At 46.8% G+C, this 27,731-nt stretch overlaps 1 protein-coding gene across 1 annotated transcript; it reads right to left on the reverse strand.

The window, feature by feature from the left end:
- Positions 1-27,096, reverse strand: LOC146177571 ((3R)-3-hydroxyacyl-CoA dehydrogenase-like). The gene is made up of 3 exons (XM_084581149.1): positions 26,946-27,096; positions 3,414-3,607; positions 1-558 (listed from the first exon to the last, which is right to left on the reverse strand). The coding sequence occupies exons 1-3, from the start codon at positions 27,094-27,096 to the stop codon at positions 142-144; spliced, it is 762 nt and encodes a 253-aa protein (XP_084437275.1). The 3' UTR covers positions 1-141.
- Between the last annotated feature and the right edge of the window lie 635 nt (positions 27,097-27,731).

The raw sequence follows: 27,731 nt of genomic DNA on the forward strand, positions 1-27,731 counted from the left end.
GATTCGGACAAAAGTGCTTTATTTTCTTCCATTCTGATATGCTATTCATTTCTGTTTTTGGAGCATCTACAAAGGCAGTTACTAAACCTGTATCAAGCTACTTGTCCTTTATAGCCACGATCTGATCTCTGGAAACAAATATCACATAGAAAGACCTCCACTGATATTAAGTGTAGCGCCTGTGACGTAGGAGCTCGATTTAGGCGAGCAGAGAAACACGACAGCTTCAGCAATTTCTTCCGTCTTGGCGGCTCTCTGAAGCGGTATCTTGGACATTACAGTGGCCCTGCGTTCTCTGCCTAAAGCAGCTGTCATTGCTGTGTCCGCCCAACCCGGTAGCACAGTGTTGCAGCGGATACCATGAGGGGCCAATTCTTTCGCAGCTGCCTTGGACATGGCTTCAGCGCCGGCCTTTGAAGCTGCGTATGCGCAGTAATTCGCACTGCAAAGAACAGCGGATGTGCTTGTCACGTTGACGATTGCACCGCCTCCCTCTGGCAGCGTTTCGCCAGCAAGGATCATTGCCTTGCTGGCTGCCCGTGTTATTAAGAAGGCACCCTGGAAAAGAAGGGGGCAAAGGAAAACGTTGAGCGACATGCTATACTTTTCAGCAAAGCGTCTGTCTCATACGAAACTGTATTATTTGCTTACATCAGTTTCATAGATCAATATGGAGCTTAATCTGGAAAATTGATGGGGCACAAAAAGAGAGCTATCCCGCTAAAAATGGCACTCTTGTGGCTGTTGATTAAGAATTAAGTATGGCTTGCAATTTCAGTTAAATATCGGTAAGAACAATTTCGGTATAATAATAGTGATTTGGGATATTTGCACTCCTGGAATATCCACCCTGCATAACAGATGCCGACTATGCGAATAGCCCAGCTGCTATTTCGAAAGTATCAATTGGTATTAGAGAAAAAGGCACTAAGTAAAGGTCTGATTCCTTGAATTTGGTTCGCTTCTAGAGACTAGGCAAACGAGTTAGTTGCGCGCATACAGTGGAAAGTAAAGGTCGCTGTGGTCACAGGGGTAAGAAAACTGTATAGCCAAGGTTACTGGCTTAAAAGAGCCCATTCCACAAAGAAGACAAGTTCTTTTTCTACAACAACATTTCAGTGCAATTTTTCACCGTGGGTGTATAGCAACTTAAGGAAGTTTTGTATTTGCATTACAGTGTTGCTTACTAACAATTGAAAGGTTTGGCAGAACATCAGGCAAGAGAAAAGTAGTACAGAAAAGTAAACAATCTAAACAATGTACTACACAACTTTAATATCTATAGTTACGTATAAACTAGTGAATATTGTGTCGTATTTCAGATAACCTTCTCCAGCTTTTTGTACTTCGTAGATATGTACAGGGGATCTTATTGGTATGGGCTGGTTGGCCTTACCTCTTCACTTTTCGTCGCCCTTCCTCACCCCCTCCTCGGCTGTTCTCATTGCGACCACTCTCAAGATACGTCGCATCTTCACTCGTTTGTTTCCACATATAACAAAAGCCTAGGAAAATATGCCTCAAGAAAGGGTGTACGATTCAATTACAAAACATTATTGAGTGCCAAAAAATACTTTCTTCTCTGAAGCCACCCACCCTCGTGTAATGCCCAGACTCCGAAGATTTTAAGTGTCACTAAAGAAATAATTACAAATACGCATTCGCCCAACCTCCTCGGCACTTTCTCCCCCTACAGTAGCTTGAAATTGAGTTCCAGCGTAGACGACGCCTTTCTTCCATTTGCTTTGATTGTAATGTATCACCGCCTGACTGTTTTATATGTATTTCTGTTAAAAAATAGCTTAATTCAAGACAACTGAATTATTCGCTAAAGCAAAACGCATCACTTTAAATCCTTATGTTATTAGGGTCTATATTTATACGTGTAGTTTCTAGATAGGATACAAAGCTATAGGCTACATCAATATCACAAAGCTTATTCATTGAAATTCAGCAGTAGAGGAACACTCATAGCCATACTTAGCACATGCATCAGTGGATACCTACAACTTCTAGAGATAAATATAATATCCAGTTAAAGAAGCCTGGATACACCTCTGCCACATGAATAAATTTATTTTCAACGCTTCAGACGTCATCCACTGATATATTCTCTTTCTTCACGGTTAAGTATTTTCTCCATCTCCCATAAAGGGAAGTATGACAAGAAGTTTTGCAAGAATATACATTTATCAACTTGTTCAATCTGCTCGCTGAGCGCCCACTGAAGAAAAACATTTATACTTAAACGCCAACAGGACCTTTAAAAAAAGTCGTGTATCAGACCCTCACCAGATGTTCACAGAGCGTTGTATTACGTACCGTGTTTGCTTACGTTAAAATGCAGCTTTTCTTGACCTACTTTCTAGTTTGAAGTTCTTAGTGAAGCTCTTAAACCCAGCACGTATGAGAATGTCTGGACTACGTTAGTCTCTGCCTCCCACAGATAAAGTGCTTGATGGATGCGTCAAGTCCTCTGCTACACAAACAAAAAACAAGCCAGCTGCGTGGTACATTATGGCCAGAATGGTTATTTCAATCTGCTTGTTTCCCTCGTTTGCGTCTTTCCTCACGGATAATATAAAATGTCAGCATTAGAAATAAAACTAATATATCCTACCTAGCCGAGAGTGTATCGTCCGTTTATGAGCAGGTAAGTTATCGTTTTAAATGCTTCATAAAAGCAGGCATTCATTGTTGAAATTAATCGTAATCCCAGACTTAACGCTGGCTGCAAGATATAGCTTATTTGCTCCCTCAATCATACTTCCCATTGCTCAACCAAAACATCAGTGTAAAACAAAATTATCATCTGAGTAGTAATCATATATTAAAGTGAAAAGCATACTCTGCAGTATCATCTTGAAACTGTCTCAGTGCAGGCAAAAATTTCTCACTATACCGACCTATGTATACCTGAGTAAATTTATTATAAACTTAGTGTGTCGCGTTTGAATCCACCCACTCGAATTCTCAGCGCTATCTACCAATCCCTCCAGCGCTACACTCCGGGGCTGATATTTCAGGATGGCTTCAACGCCTGCGCTGAGCCTCATCAATTAGTGACTTGAATAATAATGAACGCCGAAATGGCAGCTGCCTGCTTAGAGAGAAGGCGAAGGTCGTCTAAAAAAGTTTTTTTCAATGACCTCTATCTGCGTATTTCCTAGGGATAACGGCTTCGTTTTGAAACATTTTAAAGAAGCACTCTTGGAGGAAAACGATTCAATCCCCGCATTTTTCTGGCGAAATTCACACTTCTCACGGTAAGCACGGCCGCAACGTGGCAGTTTGTAATGATACTCTCTATATTTTAGAAAAACAAGGTTGTGAGTAGTATAGAAGCCGGAAAGGATGTCACCATGGCCACTTGAGGAAAATATTTATCACTCGAGGATTTACTTCTGGCTTACCTTCAAGTTGACTCGGATGATTTCATCGAACATCTCATCAGTACACTCAGTGATGGGCGAGAGGGCAGCCTCTCCGGCAGAGTTTACTACGATGCTCAGAGGCTGCGTGAACTTGGTATGGATGCGCTCGAATAGTTCGGCAACGGATGATGAATCACCGACATCAACGTGCATGCCACAGTGTTTTCCGGCACCTGAAGACGTGTCACAAGTATTTTGCTATTTGTTTCGATGAATTTGGTATCCAGAGTTCCAGAAGTAGAGGGCGACATTCACCTCCAACCATATAAGAAATAAAACGTTATCACCGTCTTCGTTACCATTAATTTTCGCTTAAGGATGGAATCAGAATACAGTCAAATACATTAATACAGAATGAAATGGAATACGGCAGCGGATTATAGCACATTTTTGTACGTTCACTTGTCGGTGGTATAAGGTTGTGAACTCCGAGACTCAAAGCATCAAGTGAAAACTACCAAAGAAATTTTGGATATATTTTAAAACAAAATAAGCGCTTGGTTATATCTGTAACACATGTCATTTTGTGCTCGCTTAAGGATGGAATCAGAATACAGTCAAATACATTAATACAGAATGAAATGGAATACGGCAGCGGATTATAGCACATTTTTGTACGTTCACTTGTCGGTGGTATAAGGTTGTGAACTCCGAGACTCAAAGCATCAAATGAAAACTACCAAAGAAATTTTGTATATATTTTAAAACAAAATGAAGCGCTTGGTTATATCTGCAACACATGTCATTTTGTGCAAAACAAAAGCAAATATAATTACTATGCTGAAGAGCGGGGTTCATGGCTTGTTTATTCTTCGGCAGTGTACGTCATTCATTATTGAAATTTGAAACATTTTACCAGAACCTACGTCGACCTTTGAGACAAATGTAGCCTCTTGACCAGACTCCTTGAAGTGTGTCGACCTAGGGTCAGGGTCCCGAACTGTTGAAGTGATGCAGAGTAATATTACGTTTTAAGAATGAGGACGACGATGGTAGAGGAGTGGCTTAGCACGTGCCTGGGGGATGCAGGGAGCATGCCTCACCTTGTCGCCCCACATAAGCCAAAGTGTTGCTCGAAAAAAACTTAACATATTTGTCATTTGTTTACATCTCAGAACCTTGTTCTATGAAATCTTTTCTGTAGACTTAAGACTTCACCTTGTTATTCCTCAACGGTCAAGAGCCAGATGTTCGTCTTCATCGTTAGCGAAGCGCGGAGTAGCGTCAGGATTCAGCGGCGTATTCGACTGAAATGGCATGCGGACATATTTACTGACCGCTGCATCTCTGCGGTTCTGTGACCGAAGCTCGTATTTAAAACAATGACAAGATGAGTGCGCAGAATGTCAAAGTGAGAATACGGGCCTTTTCTGGGTTCGTTAGTTTCCCAACCTTTTAGTATTTTTAAAACTGCTACAATATTTACATTGACGCCGTCCTTCCGTCGTCGTCGTTTACCTGGAACCACAAGAGCGCGGCATGCGCGCGGTCTTGCCTAAAAAAGCTACAGTGCTGCGCTTTTGGGCTGCAATCGACATCCGCTGGGATCGCCTTGCAGCTCTGCTACTCAGAAGTACGCAATCGTGACTGACTTTTTGATCCAGGTGTGCATTCTGGTGTAGGTGCAGGGTAACACATTACACGCCTCGGACTCCCCCAGCAAGCAGAAATTCTTTGTCCGCGAGAGTCATCTACCTTTGAGAGGACGTCAGTAAACCACGGCAGCCGCTGGCTCCAAGGCCTGCCTTTAACCCAAATTCTGGCCTCTGGAGTTTCGCTTAACCTAAGCAGTCCGTCGGGCACCATCGTTGACAACTGACCCGCCAAAACTAGGCATGCAGACGACATTACCACACCTTACGTTGTGCTTCAGCACCCTCGGGAGCTCTTATCTTCCACAGTTTCCCAGCCAAAGATCCGTCAGACTTGCTGGAGAAATTTGAAAGCGTGGCACGCTATAATAGATGGACGGATGACTCCAAGCTTTAACACGTGTTCTTTTTAATGGAGGGCGCAGCACGTACATGGTTCGAGAACCGGGAGTCATCCTTAACGACTTGGACTGTCTTTAAATATCTGTTCCTGAAGGATTTCACCACGGTGCTCTGAAAAGATAATGCTGATCTGCTCCTTCAGTCCAAACCTCTGCTCCCAAATGAAAGTGTGCTGTGCTGGTGTATTTTCAAGAGATGACGAAGCTACTTCGCCGGGCTCACCGGATATGGCAGAGCAGAAAAAGCTCCGCTACTTAATTCGATGTATAAAGGAGCAAACCTATGCCGGAATGGTTCGAAGTCCTATGAACATAATCGCACAGTTTGTGTCTGAAGCTACCACCATAGAAAGGACACTCGATATATGGCTGCGGCAATACGGGCGTCCGTCTTTGGCAATGAATACAGCAGCCAGAGAAATCAATACCACTGATGCGCTACGCGAAGCCGTATGAGCTATCTTTCGCGAGGAGCTCCAGAAGCTGTTCTCGGATAGAGAAGCTCCAGCTGCTTTATCCGAGGTTTCTCGCGAAGGAGTTCAACAGGCACACGACCCCAGCTTCCTTTCAGCCGTCCACAGCTATACCGCTTACGACATACGCCTCTGTTGCCCATTGCGCACGCTCGCCAACGAGTCGCCTTCAGGAAACAACCGATTTCTTTACGGCCACAGCCACCTCTTCGTCTGGCTCAAGCGCGCCCACGTAAAAGTGATATCTGGCGCACTCCCAACTATCTACCACTGTGCTATCACTGCTGTAAGCCGTGAGCCGGGCCACCTGCACCGCAATTGCAGGTGTCGTCCGATTGGCCTGCAGCGGATCCCTGCCGACGCACCACGCCCGCAGCCTGGGCAGCGACCCAGGGAAATCGACAAATATCTGGGCAAATATTCTGGCGGGACACGTAGATCGCCATCCCCATGTCGTTTCTCTTCTCGTCGGTATTACGGTGACTTTACGCAGTCAATATGCCCCAGGCAGGCCTTTGGGGAGGTTGCTTATCCACAAAACGTACAAGACCCGCCTACGCCGCAATTAGGCTACCTGGTGTCATGACCGACCACCGTCCAAAACAATGATACGTCGACTCAACGCCACTACCAACTGGCTAATCGAATCTATCCCGCGCCACACCGCAGCTGCGCCCAAACACCACGTTATACCTCTCACATGACGTCTCCCTTACGGAAATCCCATATCTGCTTCAGATATGGAACATATGCTGCCAGATACAAATATATAAGGCAGCAAATAAGTCCTTATCTGGGCCAGATAAGGTCATATATGTACAAAATGTTGCCCTTATATGGCTCAGATTTGGCCATATCATGCAACATATAACCCATATCTGAACGGCTAACGGGACCTTATATGGCTTGATCAGGGGCATATATGGTATCCTCGCGACCTTATGTGGCCTGATAAAGGGCATATGTGGCATCGTCATGACCTTATATAGACAGACCAGGGCCATATGCCTGGCATCAACAGGACTTTATATAACCTCATCGGGGCCTTAATTATGCAGGCGCCATAGTTATTGTATTATGGCCTTCGTCTACCTTCTGCAAATACCTAATATTGGCATCATGTGGTCGAGCTTCAGTTTTTCTACACTCAGCATGGCCTGCGTGTTAATTGTATCCAATTTAGAAAATAGCTACGACTCATACTTCAAATATTCTGCAGATTTCGCTGCACTATAATTATTACACCATGTGTTCCTTTATCCAGGAGTGCGCTGGGTTATAGCTACATGCTCCTCTTTCCGCCTACTAACTCGCATTTTCATTTAAAATGCGGCCGCAGTCCGGTGCACAAAAGCATGGTCGGTTAAGTTGAGCGATTCAAAATATCAAGAAAATGATGGCAGTTCAGTATACGGCCCCCTCCGCGCTGTCAGACGGTGACTCACCCTCAGAGACAGCTGGCGGTTGCCTCGTCGAGGGCCGCAGCGGCTAGACAGTGACTCCTCCTCTCCCGCGTTCCCCTCTTCCCTCTCAGACAGCGGCGGCCCCTGCGTCGCTGGCTCGCATTTCATCTCTCCTCCTCGCTGCCACGCTCTATACCGCGTAGGCCTCGCGCTCTCCACTTTGTGTGCGCTTGCTTTTCCCTCCCCCTTTCAACTCCGTGCGCCTAAGCACTTGGCGTCTCTCGTTCCTCTTCGGTGGCAGACATGGAGTTCGGTGCGGCTGGCGGGCGTGCTGCATGTTGTGTATGCTGGTGTGTGTGCGTGTGCCAGCGCCTGTTCGCTATTAGCTGTGTGCGTGTAACAAAAATGCGACAGCAAACCTACAAGAGCTTCAGTCTGACCGTCGGCACAGAGGAAATTACTGTGTCCCAGTGCGGGTGGAAGCCGCCTCCCAAGCCTTGGCAGCGAGAATGATGGTCGATTGCGCTTTTCGGGGATTCTGCGCTGGGTGGCCCGGCCAAATCTTCACCATTGTGTCGGATCGCACCCTCATCGTGCCGCCTCATCTTCACGCCCGATCACCAAAACCGTGAGCGTGATACTTCTTGTTGGGAACTAGCAAAGCCTCAGGGTATTGTTCACTTTATTATTTTGATGGAAAATTAATCTTCCAATCAGTAAATTGGATGGTAATTGCCAGTATGTGATATTTTTCCGTACATTTCGTTGCTAATGTCTTTTGCTCTAGCTATTTTGACAAATTTCAGTGAGTGGATAGGGTCCTTCGTTGTTTATTATTATTAATATTATTTGCACTACCTAAGCAGCTTCATGCTAGATTTGGTTTAGGGGCAGAGTTGTCGCTGTCATGACAAATGCCATCGGACATGTTTTTTTGTTTTCTCTCCTAATTTGAAAAGCAACCACGAGTTAGGCGCGTTCGCTCATTTTGCACTGCAGTCTCTGCTTAAGGTAACACCAGTACTTCCTGACAGCCTATGTGTACTTTGCTAAGGTTTAGGTATTATCAGCAGTCCCAGCAGTGTGTGTTTTATCGCCCTACGGTTTAGCGATACCTTTTCCGGGTGTCGACAAACCTTTAAATTTCATTTTAATAGTCTAGTTTGATTAATAGCCGTTTATTTGATTTAGCTTCGCAAGTAAACCAGCTCAAACTAAAAGCATTTACTGGTTAAAGCTCTGTGTGTAAAAGAGCTGAATAAAAATGTAATATCTAATTTAATAGGTATGTATTTCACTTAAGCTTCTCGTGTAGACATTATTCTGTTCAGATATCTCGTTAGTTTGTTATAGTATCGCGCGTAAATGAGTAGAATCTTAATATTTACTAACAGATGAGCATGTCTTTGACCCTCGGTATACACACGTAATTCAGGACTGTCTTTGAGCGATTCCATATAGGCAGGAAAAAAGAAAACCTGTGGTTTCAAAGCTATTTTCCTGTAAGGTTTGAAATAAAAGGGGAAACTCAGGTTTCCCTTGGCAAACTTGATTGAGCATGCGTTTAGCTGGAATACTGAAATTGTTTTGTGTGTGTTGTAATAAAGTGTTATGTTGATATGCAGATATATAGATCTATAGTTCAAAACCTACCTGCCATGCGGGCTAGATCTTTAAATCAGGAATTGGGTAGATAAGGCATATCTGACCAGATATGCCTTATCTGGTACTCGAAATCAGGAATTGGGCAGATCAGGCATATACAACCAGATATGCCTTATCTGGTACTCGAAATCAGAAATTGGGCAGATATGCCTTATCTGGCCCAGATCTGTCTTAATATGCCATATCTGCCCAATTCCTGATATACCTGATCTGGATTTTTTTTATAAGTCCAGATATGGCATTTCCGGAAGGGCTACGATAGCAAACCTCAGCACTTCCCTCGATGGAAAGAACCTCACTGCATTCGTCAACGCAGGAGCCGATTACTCTATCGTCAGTGGACGTTTCGCCGCCACTTTGAAAAAGGTGATCACTCCTTGGTTGAGCCCACAGATTTGTACAGCCGGGGGTCACTTGGATACTGCGATTGGGACTTGCACATCGGGTGACAGTTGAAGGCGCCACGTACCTGGCGATGTTTGTCATAGTCGAACTTTGCTTACGTGGTGGCATTCTAAAAATTATTTGCTTGACTGAGAACGGCGCGGTCATCGACCTCCAGCCAAAGGCCGTGTACTTCTCCACAGAGAACACAATACACAGAGATTCAGACCATCCGACCTCACTTTGCATCCCGAACGATCACGTCACTATTCCGCCTCTTTTGAGCCTAATGATTTCTGTTGGTGCCAAAACTGCGTAATTTTGAAGGCATCTTGGAGGGCAACCAAATCTTGCTTTTTGCCAGGAGCCTTGCTGTCTCCAGAGGCGTCGTTCGTATCGTCGACAGAGAAACAGAAGTGCTCATAACCACTCTTGGTGGTGCACACCAACATCTGAACGTGGAACCATTGTTGCTCAAGTTAATGCCATCGTCCATGTCAGCAGCACATCAAGTCTTTCCATGGTGTCGTCGGAAAGGAAGAGTTCAGTTACTGGCTTCACGTTCAACGCCAATCCGGCGCTCTCTCCGACGAAGCAATAACAAATAGAAGATGTGCGCTGCGTATATACATTCTCGCTATCGTCACATGGTGGACGAACCCACGTTGCGAAGCATTGCATTATACGGACGAGAACGTGCACCCTCTCCGGCAGCCCCCCTCAGAGCGTATCGTAGTGAACGCGACGCTAATGGCCGCCAAGTCAAGGAAATGGTCTGCGATGACGTAATTTGTCCTTTCCGCTGTCCCTGGGCGGCGCCAGTTGACCTTGTGAAGAAAAAAGATGGAACATTGCAGTTCAGTGAAGACTACCGTCGCTAAACAAAATCACACAAACATTTCTATCCTCTTCCCCGGATCGACGACGCTCTGGATTGCTTCTGCAGCGCGAAATACCTTTATTTGATGAATCTCCTTGAAACAGTCCTTGGGGTCCTCCTGTTGTGCTCGTTAAAATAATGGATGGTTCCATCTACTTCTGTGGAGATTGCTGCCGACAGAATAGGATTACGAAGAAAGACGTCTATCCTCTTCCGCGCATAGATGACACACTGGACAGTTTGCAAGGGGCTGACTTCTTTCCGGATACTGGCAGGTCCCGATGGAAGTGGCCGGCCGTTCTAAAACCGCCTTTGTTACTGCAGATGGCCTGTACGAATTTACTGTTATGCCTTTCGGCCTTTGCAGTGCTCCTACGACATTTCAGAGAACGATTGACACCATTTTGCGTGGACTGAAATGTAAACCCTGCTTATGCTATCTCGACGACATTGCCGTCGTCTTTCCTGACGTCTACACTCCTCTCTTCCGCCTGAAGCACGTCTTGAGCTTCCTTTCTGATGCCGGCTTGCAGCTAAACTTAAAGAGGTGTCATTGTGCCGCCCGCCCACTGACCATTATAGGGCACGTTGTCTGCAAGGAAGGGGTTCCTCCAGACGCGGCCAAACTTCGTGCTGTCGCTGCCTTTTCAGAGCCGAGATACATCAAAGACCTGCGCAGTTTCCTAGGAATATGCTCCTAATGTCGTCGGTTCATTCAAAGCTTCGCCTCTATCGCTGCCCCTTTGAAACAGCTTCTGTCAGGCAGTTCCGACTTTGCGCTCTGGTCACTGTCATCCGACAACGCATTCAATACGTTTTGCAACAATCTCAGAATACCGTCCGTCCGGCGTCACTTCGACCCGACGGCCTCTACTGAAGTACACACTGGTGGTGTCGGTCTCGGTACTGTGCTCGGCCAGCGGAAATCTGTATTTGCTGAATACGTCGTCGCCCATGCAAGCAGAGCATTCACAAAGGCATAGTGAATGACTCGTTAACTAAAAAAGAGTGTTTGGCAATAGTTTGGGATCTGACCAAATTCCGCCCTTATCTATGTGGCCGCCCTTTTGAAGTAGTGACGGACCACCATGCGCTGTGCTGGCTTTCCTCCTTGCAAGACCCATCCGGTCGTCTAGCCAGGTCGGCTCTTCGTCTACCTCAATTTGATGTCAACGTAGTCTACCAATTTGGCCGCAAGCATCAAGACGCTGATGCACTTTTTCGCTGTTGTCTACCAGCTGACGTCGCTATCTTTTCCAACTTGGACGCCTCGCCAAAGTCACTTCAAATCAGTGGCATGCCCTCTGAGCAGCGAAGAGACACCTGGGTTGCTTCTCTTATAGATCTTCTCTCCGATCCATCGGCTGCTTCTCCATCGCGCGCGCTTCGCCGACAAGCATCAAACTTCGCCATTCGCGACGACCTTCTTTAAAGCCGGAATTACAGTGCCGATGGTAACAAATGATTGCTAGCCATTACCCTCCACCTAGGCTCGCAAGTATGCGGCTGCTTCCGCGCTGACTCCCAATGCGGCCATGCGGGAGTGTACAAGACAAACATCAGCTATGCTTACGATACTACTGGAGGGGCAAGTACAACTTCGTCCTCAAATATGTTCGCTCATGCTTCGACTGTCAACGTCCAAAGCCTCCTCCTCATCGTAATGCTGGCCAGCTGCAGCCGTTATCTTGGCCATCACGCCCATTTGATCGCATCGGTATTGATTTATACGGCCCGCTCCCGTGCACTGCCACTGGAAACCGTTAGGCCATCGTTGCGGTTGACCACCTGACGAGATATGCTCAAACCGCTGCCCATTGATCTTCCACAGCGTCAGACGTAGCCTCATTCATTTTGCAGCGATTCGTCCTTCACCATGGCGCATTACGTGAACTACTCAGTGACAGAGGACGCGTCGTTCTATCTGACGTTGTTAAATCTCTCTTGAACAAAGGCACATACTTCACCGAACCTCTACCGCCTATCATCCGTGCACTAACGAACTCACTGAATGCTTTAACCGCACCTTTGGTTACATTCTTTCTAAGTACGTCTTCTCTGACCCTGACTGGATCTCCTCCTTCCATATGTGACGTACGCGTACAATACTGCTACACAGTCAACTACCGGTTTCTCTCCGTTCTATCTTCTTTATGGCCGTCACCCTTCTGCTCCACTAAATACCATTCTTATTATCAATCAGAAGCACCTGTGTATACCATTGTTTCTGAAGGTGCCCGACCGACACACAGAGGAGTGCCGCAAAATTGCCCGGCCTCATAACTGAAATGCAGTCCCACCAGAAATCCCACCACGACACACACCAGACGACAATGCAATTCTCTTCCGGCAGTCTTGTGTGGCTCTGTATTGCATCAGGTACTCCCGGACTATCTTCAACATTTATTTCCATATATCACGACCTCTATCGTGTCCTGGAGCGCATCTTGCCAGTCAATTACATTGTGGAACCTCTGAAGTCCTCACCTGATCTCGGTCGGCGAGGCCGCGAAACTGTCCACGTCCGGTGTCTTCTACAATATTACGACCCTGCCATTTTTGGCAGTGCCGTAAGTCGACAGGGTGGCTCCTTTTTCTCCCCTGGCGTCGTTGTAAGGATGAAGATGTGCGTGCGAAGATAAAGAAGCTGCCGTGCGCTGTCGGTGTGTGGGCTGGACCGGTTTGTAAGCGGACTGTTCCTGACGCGCTTCTAAATCGCGTCCCAGTACTTCAATAAACCTTCATCCTATAATAGATATTATTCTTGGCGCTAATTGTGCCTAATGATTATGTGAATGTTCTTGAAACACAACAGCCTTGTTCCGTGAAAATGTCATCAGCCATGAAAACGTACAAAAAAGAAGTTACCGATCGCAATTGCCATTCTTCTATGGGAAGTGTATCTGACTACAGTGGTCGTGTAGACCTCTATAGATTTTTAATAGAGTAGTTACAGAACAGTAATCGATTACTATTGCTTTTCACTACGTACTTTGGTATCGACACAAATGCTTAAACTGCATTGAACTAGTTTTGCTTGTTTGGAATTAAACAAATTTTCAATTTTTGCAAGAAGTTGTTTTCAAAGTTTTCGCTTATTTTGATACGCTACACTAAACATTACTTCAAGGTAAACACTTGACGGTAGAGAGGTAAAATACTGTGCTAACAACTTCCACACAGCCTGGCAACTGCTCTATGATTCGATGTCTTCTACGTCGTCGCTAAGCGACGCGTTTTATTGTTGGCGCTGAGAGAACGAGCTACAAGTTAGGACGGTGGAGAGTTGATGAAATAGATTGTAGGTGTGTTCCTAGGAATATCCCGCAGGCAGCTTAATACGGTAAGCATAATATATTTTCAGTATTTAAAATTCCGGGTGTACTGTCGTTCCTCGTTAATCTTGCACTAATTAATAAGGACTACACCTAAATGAAGCTTATTCTGGGAGCCCAAACTTTTTGACTATATCTTGACTTTGTTAACTAGAATACTTCCATCCGAAAACTGTACAATGGGGAATACTGCTGATATATGGACAGTGATATCAAAATATCTACAGTCCCAACAAGATCGTTTTCTAGTGCAGGACCCCAGAAGTATAAGCCAAATACTTGTAATTGTTGGAAGCTAAGCATTTCGTCATATTTGCCTCTCTGGTTGGGTTGAACAAAGTGAAACTTGACAACTCCATCATCTCCAACGCAAACCGCTAGAAACCTCGACATGCAGTTATCATGCACCAACGGATCGGCCCCAGCCTTCTAGGGTCTGCCCAAAGTCCTTAAACCTGGGACCCCTCTATGCCCGATTGCCGACTTCCGTTTCTCTCCCCCCCCCCATTCGTTGTCGGAATACCTGCACAAGTTCATAACACCCATCACGGAGATAACCGCGACACACGTCCGACACGCCGGGCGTTTCATCGAACTCGTATCCCAGGTGAGCCTTGAGGCCGACGAGTGCCTTGTTTCCTTTGACATGGTGTCCCTTTTCACAAATTTCCCTGAAAATCTCGCGTTAGCCGCCACACGAGAAGCTCTACAACGCGACGATACACTCAGCGCACGAACTCCACTCAGTGTTGACCAGGTATGCCGCCTTCTGGAACTATGCTTATCAAACACATACTTCTCATCCAGAGGAGAATTCCACAAACAAGTTAAGGGAACCCCAATGGGTGCCTTCAACTCTGTCGCTATGGCGAAAAAAACCATGCAACACATCGAAGAACGAGCCCTCAACTCTTTCCGCCTACCGCCAAAAACAGTTCTAAGATATGTCGATGACTGTTTCTCAATTATTAAGAAATATGAAGTCCAAATTTTCCACTCTCATCTAAACTCCATACAGCCGGAGATTTAGTTCAACCTCTAAAAGGAGAAGCGAGGCGATCTGCCGTTTTTGGATGTTCTGGTGACCCGAGAATACAACCGTCTGCAATTCTCCATGTACCGAAAACCCACCTACGCACGGCGATATTTGCATTTCACTTCGGACCACTCGACAAGCCATAAAACGTCAGTTGTAAAGACCTTGTTACAAAAAGTGGAAACTCGTTGGACCACAGAACCCGACAAAGCAAACGAAAAATGCTTGATATTCAAGGAACTAACCATGACCTGCTACCCAAAATATGTTATCCGGGAAATCATTCGCCTCCAAAAACGCAACGACAGGCCCCGGGAAGAAAATAGCCAACCGTAAGCAACTGCATTTAAAAAGTATGTAACTATCCCATATGTCCGAGGCGCCAGCGAAACCATCGCCCATACACTAAGAAAAGAAGGAATTCGAGTGGCGCACAAGCCTTCAAGCACTTTGGGGAGCGTGCTATCCCGCCAAGAGAAAGGCCCAAGGCATTGTCTACAAAGGTCTCTGCGCCGACTGTGACACCAGCTATATTTGCGAAACATAATGCCTAAAAGAAAGAATTCGGCAACACAAGAACGGTGTACGAAATTTTTCAAGAGAGCGCAACCCCGTAGCTGAACATTCCGAAGATTCCGATCAGAGAATAAATTTCTAAGAATCGTTCCTCCTGGAGACCAAAACCAATTAACGGAAAAGACGCCTTCTCGAGTCATGGCATATAGACCGCTTTACCGAGAGCGAGCAGGGGAGGAGGAAAATACTCTCTAACCAGACTCCTTGCGCCGGTTCATTGTTGCCAGTACCGAGTGGGCTGTGCATTCGCACGCTTCATGCATAGCAGAGCGGCCTTGCACCTCGGTATTTTGTCGTTTGAGAGACTTAAATGCCGTTATTAGCACCCCTTTTAATGCTAACGTCATCTGGACAGCAATGCGTGATCGTGGACTGCACAAGCAATTAAAGAAATAGCAATATCATTTGTAAACTCGGTCCCCTCGAATCAATATTAATAGCTTACGAACCGGCATTTATAGGCATAATAGAAACCTGGCTAAACAAAGACATCAAAGATTTAGAAATTACTCCCCCAAACTACGTCATTGTTCGCAAAGATCGATCAACTCGAGGCGGAGGCGTTGCTTTACTAGTAAAGAAAGAAATCCCTTCCATTACACTGCCTGAGGTCGAAGGAGTTCAAGCCGTTTTTTGCAAACTTTGCCTTACTAATAGCACCTTCATTGCGGGATGCATTTACCGTAGTCCTTCTTCTGATTTGAATGTTCTGCAATCATTGCACGTGTATATGCAGCAGTATGCGAAGGGAAACAAGGTGATATTATTAGGCGATTTCAATCTACACAATACCAACTGGCACACACTATACCACCACTCACCTTGCGCAGATATTTTGTTAGACATCATACTCTCTTTTAATCTAACCCAGATAGTAACTGAACCCACTTGCGTAAAAGGATCCAGCTGTAACATTTTAGATCTAGTATTTGTAAGTGATCATTTCCCCAGTCATAAAGCTAATATCGAAGTGTCATCTGGCCTATCGGACCACAAACTAGTGTTATGTGCGGTACCATATCACGATTCGCTACCTTCACAATCAACAAAAACATACAAAGACTACAGCAGAGCTGACGATACAAGCATCATTGATACACTGTTTCATGAACTGTCGTCATTCAATGAACTGTCACATGATGCAAACACAGACATAGAAATTTTATGGCAACGGTTCAAATCCGTTGTGTCACATTGCATCGCTAACTACGTCCCATTGAAGACTAAGAAAACGCATAAACACAACACCTGGATTACTCGAACCGTTATCCCCGCAAAACGACACGTTCGCCGGCTCAGAAGAAACCAAAAAAGCCATCCGTCGCAACGCACAGTACAAAAATTAACCTTCGCCATTGACGACTTGAAATCAAAGATTAAGAGAGCCCAATCATACTACTATACAAAAACACTTCCTAATTTCCTGAAGAATGCTCCCAAAAAATTGTGGCGTTATTTAAACCCTAAAATACGAGATGAAAAAAAAAAACATCTACCGAAGATAACAAACATACTGCGATTACTCTGAACAACTACTTTTGCTCCATTTTTGCAAGTGATAATGAAAAACTGCCCACAATGAACTCTACCACAGGTATGAAGATGGAACCTATAATTATAACAGAAACTGGAGTATTAAATCTATTACTAAATCTAGACACTAAGAAAGGACCAGGGCCAGATAACATTTCTAACATATTTCTGCGTCGATATGCTGAGTAGGTGGCTAAATTCCTTGTTCTACTCTTTAACAAATCATTATCCACTTGTACCCTTCCCAGGGAATGGAAATCAGCAAAAATAACCCCAGTACACAAATAGGGAAATAAATCTGACCCCTCGAATTTCAGACCAATATCATTAACCAGCACAGTATGTAAGCTACTAGAGCATATCTTGAAACACATAAATGCCTTCCTAGAAGTAAATGATATTTTAACCCCCTGCCGACATGGTTTTCGTAAGGGCCTTTCCACCATTACTCAGGTGATTGAATGAACATATGATATATTCTTGAGCATTGGTAACCAGAAACAAATAGACCTCATATTTCTAGACTTTTCTAAAGCATTTGACCGTGTATCACACACAAAACTTCTGGTAAAACTTGAGCTAACTTTGGGAACTGGTCCTGTTCTAGATTGGATTAAATATTATCTTAGTCATCGCAGAAAATTTGTTGAAATTGCTTCCTTGTTCTCTTGGTATTTTTATTTGCCTGTTGTGCCAGGTTCAAGTTGTGAATTCATTATAGTCTATTTTCTCCTTTTTTTAGTATTTTAAACCTTGATTGTGCCTTGACTGTCAATTACAACTAATACTGATCCCCTCGCTGTATCATCCGTAATCATGTAATTAATATAGGTGATATTATCTGTGTTATTCGATTGTTGTAAGCTGCATGTAACACTCTTCACCATGTATTATTGTGTAGCTTTTATGCTTTAGTATAATATGCTCACAGCCCTTCCTGTTCAATCCCTGATGGGATTCACAGTATCAAATAAAAAAAAATTATGTTTGCCAAAAGCCTATGCGGGAAGCATGCATCGACAGTCCCTGTTCGGCTGTGATATGTTTCTGCTTCACTGCTTTCCAGTCTATCCTTATTTAATTCGCCTATGGACGTTTTATGTAAGCGAGATAGACTTAGCACCAATGACAGATTCACGAATATGATGCCCATTTCACTTCCTCCGTTTGCACGGCTGCCAACAAGAAACATTTAAAGTCAAGAAAAGAACAGTTTTTATTGTAACAACGTATTATCAAGACAAGTCTTATTTGAAGAGGTATCCAGATATATCGCCAACTACGCCATGAATAAAAGGCAGCAAAGAGCGCAAGATGCCAGGCTGCATTGCCCATCTTCGCGCTTACAAACCTTTCAATAGAATCCCTTCGCAATGGTCTTTTCGTCCCAGCAGTTTTTTTTTTCGCAAATAAGTCACTCAATACAGGTAATCAGTTTCAAGAAGAAAACAATTATATTACCTAAAAAATTGCTGTTTCACAAAATGAAGCGATTCCTTAAAAAGTTACTCATAATGTTTTACAAGTAATCGCGCAAAACTCTGGTGAGTATTGCCGCGAGACCTTCAAAACTGTATTTGTTGTTTTTCAACAGCCGCCGGCATACAGCCTTATCACTGATTCTGGATCGCGTATCAGTTCCGTAATCTTTGTTTGTTAATGCTCGATGTCGCGAGTCACACCTTTATCAGTTTCGTTGTAGCGAAAGATGCACCAAGATCTATCTCGAAGGTTCCGGCCACTCGTGTGTCTTTCAACAATGTTCCAGCCCGTGCTGGTAGCTGTTTGCGACGTTATCTAGATTGTTCTGTGCAGCCTTTAATTTGAGCGTTGACGAGTGTGAGGAGCATTCGTTGTTAGACGATCGACCAACACGTTTGCTGCTATCGCCGCCGCCGAGTTGCTCAGTTCTTTTGCGCGCGCAAGTCAGCCCAGTAAAGAGTTAATTTCCGTACCATCAAGCCTGTGTCTTCATTTGTGTCATCGACCCTGGTCACCACCACGTGACGTCTGGTGGAGGTGCTGCCCTTGATCCTTCAAGCGAAGACCTCAGCCTTATTCCTGCCGCCCTGGAAGACCAACCTACAGGTCACCGAGCCAGCCGCCGACTCCAAGGCCTACAACCCGAACACGGCCTGCTGCCTACCCCATTCGATCTCGGAAGGCATCGACGCTGACAATGGCCCAGCCTACAGCACCGGTTGTTTTCGTCCAGCCCCGTGAGCCCCCCTGCTTCCATGGACGACCGGATGAAGATGCGGAAGGCTGGATGGACCTTTTCGATCGTGTGGCAGAATACAACGGCTGGAACGACACCGCGAAACTTAGGCAAGTCTACTTTGTTCTTCAAGGACATGCCCGAGTTTGGTTCGAAAACCATGAGGGTACTAGGAAGGATTGGGAGACTTTCAAAGAAGCGTTTCTGACTGCCTTTCAAGCGTCGTCCGAAAGGAAAGAGCCCGGACCCTCCTTCAGTCAAGACTTCAACTCCCTAACGAGCCTGTCCTGGCGTACGTTGAGGAGATAAAGCTTGTCTTTCGCCGCGGCGACTATAATATGACCGAAGGTGAGCGAGTCAAACTTTTATTGCGAGGAGTTAAAGAGTCGCTCTTTGCGGGTGTTGTGCGAAATCCGCCAAGAACTGTGGCGGAATTTGAAACAGAAGCGTCTACCACCGAGAAGACGTTGGACAACCGGATGCGCCATTACGAGCGACCACTTCAACCGGACTACTCAAGCCGCTACCCCAGCGCATCTCTAAGCGGAGAGAACCTTCGGACGTCATCCGGGAGATCGTGTGAGAGGAGCTCCGCCGACTGATGCCACAGCGCAACAACCGCAGGTGGCGATTCTCGCGGACGTCGTCCGTGAAGAAGTCCAGCAAGCGCTGCGCGTTCCTCCAGCGACGGCTGCGACTGTTCCAGCACAGGAGGCAACAGCCATGAACTACGCTGGTGCATTACGTCGCCCTGTGCCCCGACGTGATGACATTCCCAGCCCTCGCCGCTACCGTCCTGTTCCTGAAAACCGCCCCTTGGCCCCCGCCCGCCAAGCCTACCAACAACCCCCAAGCCCCAGGAAGTGCGACGCCTGGAGGACAACAAACAACCGGCCATTATGCTTCCACAGCGGTGAGGCCGGCCACATTCTGCGGCACTGCTTGTACCGACGAATCGGTCTCCGCGAATTTGCAGTCGACCTCCCCGACCACGCCCAGGTGAACGACCGCAAGAAATCGACAACTATCTGCGTAGCGGTGAGATTGCGCCACCAAGCCGTCGATTCAGGTCTGCATCGCCGTACAGGGCCCGCTTTGCGTCGCCACGACGTAACTATGATGATAGTGTGCGCGGAAGGTCCCCAAGCCCGCGCAGGGGAAACTAAACAGAGCAACCTTTGGAGGTGAGGTTGCTCAACGGCGAAAAGACGATCATCCTCCTCCGCCGACGACCACTAACAACGACGCAGCCATTTCATCGCCGCTCCACACGACGACATCGACGACAACACGACCAGAGTGCAAGCAGACACGGCCGCCCAGCGAAGTAATAATGGTATGCCCTGGCCATGACCTGAAGAAACGACGAAGTCGTGATCGGACACTAAGACCCACGTGCAATGCGAGGACGCGAACAAGTGGCCTTGAAGTTGATATCGACGGTCGCAGAGTCACTGCCCTAGTAGACAGCGGAGCTGACTATCCAGTCATTAGTGGACCGTTAGCCTCTCAGCTCAGAAAAGGTACCACCGCTTGGGATGGCCCGCTGATTCGCACCGCAGGTGGCAACCTGATTACTCCATCGAGACGATGTACTGCAAGAATAACCGTAAATGGGCGTACTTACCCCACCAGCTTTGTGGTCTTGCAGCAGTGCTCCCGCGACGTGATTTTATGCATGGACTTCCTAAATGAACATAGGGCTATCATCTACCAGCGATTAAAGCTCATCAAGCTCTCTGCAGACAAAGCCTTTCCTGCTACGACGACGTCGACGCAACACATCGCTCTAAACGTCCTAGATGAATTGACCGTCCCGCCTCGATCAAGCATCGCAGTCTGCGTAGGTAGCGCGAACATCGAAACCGCTGAAGGCATCGTCGAAGGAAATATCCAATTGCTCTTAGAACGAGGTATCGGCATCGCAAGAGGCATCGCGAAATTCCCGTCACGACAAGCCCAGACGCTGGTAACAAACTTCACCGAAAAATACCGGCAACCCAACAAGGGCAAGACGATCGCTTTTCTCGACGAATTAGCGGACCTCAAAGACGTATTCGCCCTACCCGACCAAACGCTGGAAGACGCACCGGACCTATTCCGTCAGCCCGCATTCGACATCAACCCGGCATTGAGCCACAGCAGGAAATACCAGATTCTCAGTCTTCTTCGAAGCTACGCGGAGTGCTTCTCGTCATCATCGAAGGTACGACAAACACCTCTGGCCAAGCACCGCATTATAACGGACGAACACGTTCGACCTCTGCGCCAAAGCCCCTATCGTGTATCGGCGCGAGAACGCCAGGCCATACGCGATCAAGTTGAGGAAATGCTGCGTGATGACGTAATCCAGCGATCGAAGAGCCCCTGGGCGGCACCAGTTGTTTTGGTGAAGAAGAAAGACGGCACACTTCGCTTCTGAGTTGATTTTCGCCGCTTGAATAGCATTACTAAGAAGGATGTCTACCCGCTTCCCCGCATCGACGACACTCTCGACCGGCTCTGCAATGCAAGTTACTTCTCATCGATGGAGCTGAAGAGCGGATATTGGCAAATTGAGGTCGACGAAAGAGATCGCGAGAAGACAGCATTCATCACACTGGACGGTATTTTGAGTTTCAAGGTGATGCTATTTACCCTCTGCTCCGCACCAGCTACATTTCAACGAGTAATGGACACAGTTCTGGAAGGCTTGAAGTGACAAATTTGCTTGGTATATTTGGACGACGTTGTTGTCTTCTCGTCAAACTTTGAAGACCACCTAAAACGACTACAGACAGTGCTGGAAGCCACCAATCATCGGGACTAACGCTAAAAGCAGAGAAGTGTCACTTCGCCTACGAAGAACTTCGGTTCCTAGGTCACATCATTAGCAAGGACGGTATTCGCCCAGACCCGGAGAAAACAGCTGCAATCGCACAATTCCGACCGCCTACCGACAAGAAAGCTGTGCGCCGATTCCTTGGGCTGTGCGCTTATTACCAACGATTTGTCAGAAACTTTTCGCGGATCGCCGAACCGTTGACGCAGCTTACAAAGGCTGACGTACCTTTTAAATGGGAAGCGCCGCATGGAGAAGCCTTCGGTGAACTTAAGCGCCGCCTGCAATGCCCTCCTGTACTTGGCCACTTTGATGAAAACGCCGAGACCGAAATTCACACTGGCGCGAACTGTGCGGGCCTAGGAGCCGTTCTCGTCCATAAGAGTGCCGAACAGGAGAAAGCAATCCCCTACGCGAGCAGGTTCCTTAAAAAAGCCGAAGTCACCCTATTGCAAAAACCAGTGTCTCCAGTGCGAAACAAGTAAGGTTTTCGCGATGGTTTTGCAGTGGATCTGTTGGGCACGCTGGAGGTCTGCGATATACACTGGAGCAGTAACGGGAAGACACTGGCTGCACTGGTGCGACGGGAGAAAAACGCCGGGATTAGCCTTTTGACGCTGCATGTGTTGCTGGCATCCGCGATGCACTGGGAGAAGCGCTGTATGTGCGCTGGGGCCGCACTGGTCCCAGTGCACCAGTATAGCCGGTGCGGCCTGCGGCGTCAGCCGAAGTAGCATCCCTCAGGGGCCAACAGGGCAACAGCGTACTCGCAATCGACCATCGGGGCGCATATGAAAATATGGTTCAAGCAAGCGCTTTTTTGCGTCGAAGTCATTGCGCATTTGTAAGAAAAACAAAGGCAGTATCTTTTTTCTAGAGTTTCTATGTTTCGATAGGTCGTTTCGAGCGTTTCTAGAGAGACCACGACCGCTGTGACTCTATCTCATGACACACTGATGGTTAACGGAGAACTAAAGCTGGAATTGAATAATGTAGGCTACCATGCATAACCAACTTCACAGCTGATCTAAGGGCACTCTAACACAATGATTACTGCCAAAATGTTCAATGCGGGCTCAATTGCAGGCGAGCGTAGCCTGCACCACGGCCCAGTAAAAACAGCAGAACGAAGAACTAAAACGAGGAAGAGAGTAGTTTACCGAGCGATGGGCCCATGATAGAAAAAACAACATACAGCGCTTGTAATGCACAATATTTGGCGTGTTTCTCAAGATTTTGCGCTCCTTCTTACTCTGCGTATGAAGCAGCCGAGCCCTCGGTCATCGCAACGCTTCCCGAAATGTTTACATACAAATAAGGTTTAGTTACACGCAATATAGGGTCATCGCTGCGGCGCTTGCCGGTATTGAAGCTTGGTCGCACTTTTTTCCTTGAAGGTTTGAACTAAAGCTCCGTGTTCAGCGAAAATTACGCCCACGGTAGCAGAGCACCACCGAAGAGTCGGCGTTGGTAAATTTGCCAGCGATGTCAAACTCCACATGTGAAAATGATTCCAGTGCACAAAATATTGCGCATAGGCACCCAGAACATTAGTTGCAAGTTGTAAGAGCAGACAGTAAGCTCCAATGATCAAGAAGTTGTAAATGTTACAGCGGTAGCAATGGCCTGTAGACTGCGAAACATGAAGTCCCAACCTTCATGTCAGGTCATGACATAAAATACAAAAATGTTTCGAAAAAAGCCAGTTCTCGGCGTGGCCGAGTGGTAAGCGTGCTGAGCTAGTGATTGAAATGTACCAAGGGACTGAGTTCGAAGAGCGCTTGGTGCGCTCACTTTTGTTTCTTTTTTTCACTTTTTTGTTTTTTTTATGTACTTAACTTGTTTCGTTACTTTTTAATTTTTATCCAACGCCTTGTTTTCTCCGGGCGAACAGTGCCGCCATTGCGAAGCGTCCAAGTATGCCGCGTCCCAGTGCGCCCAGTCTCCAGCGTCATACTGGGACCATAATCAGGTATGGCGCTGGCGCGCTGGGACCCATTAGCACTGGTTTTTCAATAGGGCAATTACTCGACGACCGAGAAGGAGTGCCTCGAGATCATCTGGGAAGCTTCTAAGTTTCGTCCATACCTATACGGCTGACCAGTCAAGGTGGTAAGCGACCATCATGCGCTCTGCTGACTGGCTAATTTGAAAGATCTCTCCGGCCGCCTTGCCAGATGGAGCCTACGACTTCAAGAATTTGACTTGACTGTAGTCTATAAGTCCGGCCGGAAGCATTCCGACGCAGACTGCTTATCATGCGCTCCCGTCGACGCTCCCCCGAAGGACGATGACGACGACGCCTTTTTAGGACCGGTAAGCGCCAGCAGTTTGCCACAACAACAGCGACCAGACCCTGCGAGAAAGCGCTAGCCGATTATAGAAAGAAAGACCACTTCCCCTCCTGGTGTGTTCAGGCGACATTTATCATCGTTCGCGTTAAGCAATGGCCTCCTTGTGAAGAACTTCGCAACCAACAAGAACGCGCAGCTTCTTGTAGTGCCTAAAAACCTCCGGCAGAAAATTCTGCAGGCGTTGCACGATGAGCCCACAGCAGGCCATCTCGGATTTTCGCGCACGTTGCATCGAATCCAGAAGAAGTACTACTGGCCGCGACTGCCATCCGAAGTTGCCCACTACGTGAAGACGTGTCGTGCGTGCCAACGACGCAAGACGCTGCCTATCAGACCAGCAGGACTACTAAAATCGATTCCGCCCCCAATCCTGCCCTTTCAACAAATTGGGATGGATCTCCTCGGCCCCTTTCCAGCTTCGTCTATGGGTAACAAGTGGATCATCGTGGCTGCTGACAACCTTACCCGTTACGCCGAAGCAAAAGCACTACCAAATGGTACCGCGGCAGAAGTCGCCAAATGTTTTGTCGAACAAATTCTCCTGCGACATGGCGCCTCAGAAGTGCTCATCACGGACAGGGGATCGGCGTTTACGGCAGAGTTGACGCAAGCCATCCTCGACAAGCCCTCGACAAACAGCTACGTACCATCCCCAGACCAATCGCAGACATGATTGCCATGTACGTCGACGCTGAACACAATACCTGAGACGCCATCTCGCCGTACGTGATCTTCGCGTATAACACGGCAGTCCAGGAGACGACCAGAGCGACCCCGTCTAAGCTTGTGTACGGCAGGGAGCCCATGACAACGCTCGTCGCAATGCTGCCGCAAGTAACCAATGAGGACAATCTTGACGTCGCCGCCTACGTGTAGCGTGCAGAGGAAGCCCGACGACTCGCACGGCTACGTATTAAAGACCAACAGCGCACCGACAGCCGACGATACAACTTACACGACGCCACGCAGAGTACAATCCAGGAGACCAAGTGTGGGTTTGGACATCAATTCACCGTCGCGGATTAAATGAAAAGTTATTGCGTCGATACTTCGGGCCGTACAAAATCATTCGCTGCGTCGGACCACTGGACTATGAGTCATTCCCGACGGAACGTCAGCATCACAACGGCGACGCGCACACCCAGAAATTGTACATGTTGTATGACTGAAGCCATATTACGCGCGTTAAAGAATCGTTGGCGTTTAAACTTTGCAGTGTTTATTTTTAAGTTGCTTTGTTTTGGAACATCGAGGCGATGTTTTTTTCAAGAGGGCAGTAATGCCGCGAAACATTCAAAACTATTTGTTGTTTTTAAACAGCCGCCGGCATACAGGCTCATCACTCTCATTCTGGATCGCGTATCAGTTCCGTAATCTTTGTTTGTCAATGCTCGATGTCGCGAGTCACACCTTTATCAGTTTCGTTGTAGCGCAAGAGGCACCGAGATCTGTCTCGAAGGTTCCGGCGACTCGTGTGTCTTTCCACAATGTTCCAGCCCGTGTTGGTAGCTGTTTTCGACGTTATCTAGATTGTTCTGTGCAGCCTTTAAATTGAGCGTTGACGAGTGTGACGAGCATTCTTTGTTGGACGATCGACCAACACGTTTGCTGCTATCGCCGCCGCCGAGTTGCTTAGTCCTTTGCGGGCGCAAGTCAGCCCAATAAAGAGTTAATTTCCGTACCATCAAGCCTGTGTCTTCATTTATGTCATCGACCCTAGTCACCACCACGTGACAGTATGTACAAAGGAGAATTCAGAAGCAATCTGGACCGCGATGGCAGCCGCCCGCCACCAAAATAATATTTGACACGAACGTAAAACAATCCTGGCCATTCCACCTGCATATAATAATTACAACCAAATATTACAACATTAGGGCTAGTTATCAGCCCAAGGCTACTTGCAGCTGATGTGGAAAAAAGTAGAACTAACAATGAAGCTGTGCACCGGAAAACTGGGAGATAAATGCTTGAAACAGAAGGGCGGTAGACTGGAGAAGGCGACCCAATTTCTCCAAGTTGGATGTCAGAGGAGGGGGGCCGAAGTTCTGTGTTGCCACTGGCGAGAGGCTTTCGAATCTCAAACTATCGGCATTAGCTGCGCTGAAGCAACACGGCCCCCTTACAATATACAGAGAAAACCACCACGCACTGCTAAATGTCTGCAGACGGAGCCCCTATGCATTTAGAAACACCTGGTGTAAATTCTGACCTGCATGTTATGACGCCTCTTTTGGAAGAGTACGCTTCAGGGATAGATCGATCAGGCGTTTTAGCTGTCCAGTTCGAACTAACAAAGTAGCAGGCATGATCGAGGCCACCAGTTGAGCCGGTGACATTTCGTACCCCTTCTCAGCTCTCCACATCCTACCAGCTCTGGCGGCAGCAGTTGTCTCACCTCCATAAAGCACTTTCGGCTGTATTGGCACAAAAGTAAACTAATAAATACTAAATATACTGAAAAATTACAAGGGTTCTACGCTGCTGAACCAAGTATTGAGCGAAAGCATTAGCTGCGGGTGACCGAGCGTTCTTCTTCTCTTTTTCTCTTCATCAGCCCACATATAAAGCCCCGCTTTAACCAGGCCGTATGAACGTGCCTTTGTGGCCTATAGGGGTAGCGTGAATGCCAGGGTCCTAGCAGGCTTATTCTGACATAACCGTCCCATGTTGAACGAGAAACCCAAGTTGGCAGCTCCTGCCAGCTTGAGGTCGTCTACGGGGGTCACGTTTGACCATCAAAGGTCAAACGTGGTTACCACCGGGACCACGCTGACGGCTTGAAAGTGCAAGTAGTATTGCTTTCGCAATAATAATAATATAATATACTAAATTCTCACCTGGCAAAGATTCAGCCACTCTCTGGGCTGCTTCAACACGCCTGTTGGCAACCAACACGGTGGCCCCTTGAGCGGCGAGGAGGCGACAAACCGCCTCGCCAATACCGCTGGAGCCTCCCGTCACCAGAGCTAATCTTCCATTCAAAGCCATTGCCTAAACGTGGCTCGTTGCTTGAGCTTTTTTGCTATAGATCTTCACTCGAGTGCTTTTCTGCTTTCTGTATGCTGTGTGCGAGGACGCATCTGCAGTTATATTGCGCCTGCAAGCCACAACTGTCTAACATCGCTCCTGCTGTAATGCTTGCCTTGCTGTTTCGTATGACCTCAATATATTTATTTTATGAAGGCGTTGCCCCACAGTGGTACGTCTGCTCGTTTCCTGTGGAAGCAGATGCGCAAAGGTGACCTCTTGCGACAGCATCAGTAAAACCATACATGAAGCGGTCCCTTAACTACTAACGCAAAAAAGAAAACAACGCCGCTGGTGTTTTCCTTAAGGATTACGCATATATCCTACCTGAAAATTCAAATTATTTATTGGCGACCTTTTTTGTAGACGCTGAAATAACAAATTAATTGCCTTTTATGTTGGTGAACTGTGCGGAAACTAATCACTTGCAAAAAAGTCCGCAATAATATTAGTGATACATGAAACAGATATTTCACTTTGATTAAGGGGGCGAGAGATTACGTTCAGAAATTGCAGGCTCTCAGCGCCTTACAGTGAGAAACCCGCTTTTTAAAATTATTCAGTGGGAAACGGGGTTCAAGATACTGAACACATAA

The sequence above is a fragment of the Amblyomma maculatum genome, chromosome 10 (genome assembly GCF_055883805.1).
Source record: "Amblyomma maculatum isolate TAMU_Amacu chromosome 10, ASM5588380v1, whole genome shotgun sequence".
Taxonomy (NCBI): Eukaryota; Metazoa; Arthropoda; class Arachnida; order Ixodida; family Ixodidae; genus Amblyomma; species Amblyomma maculatum.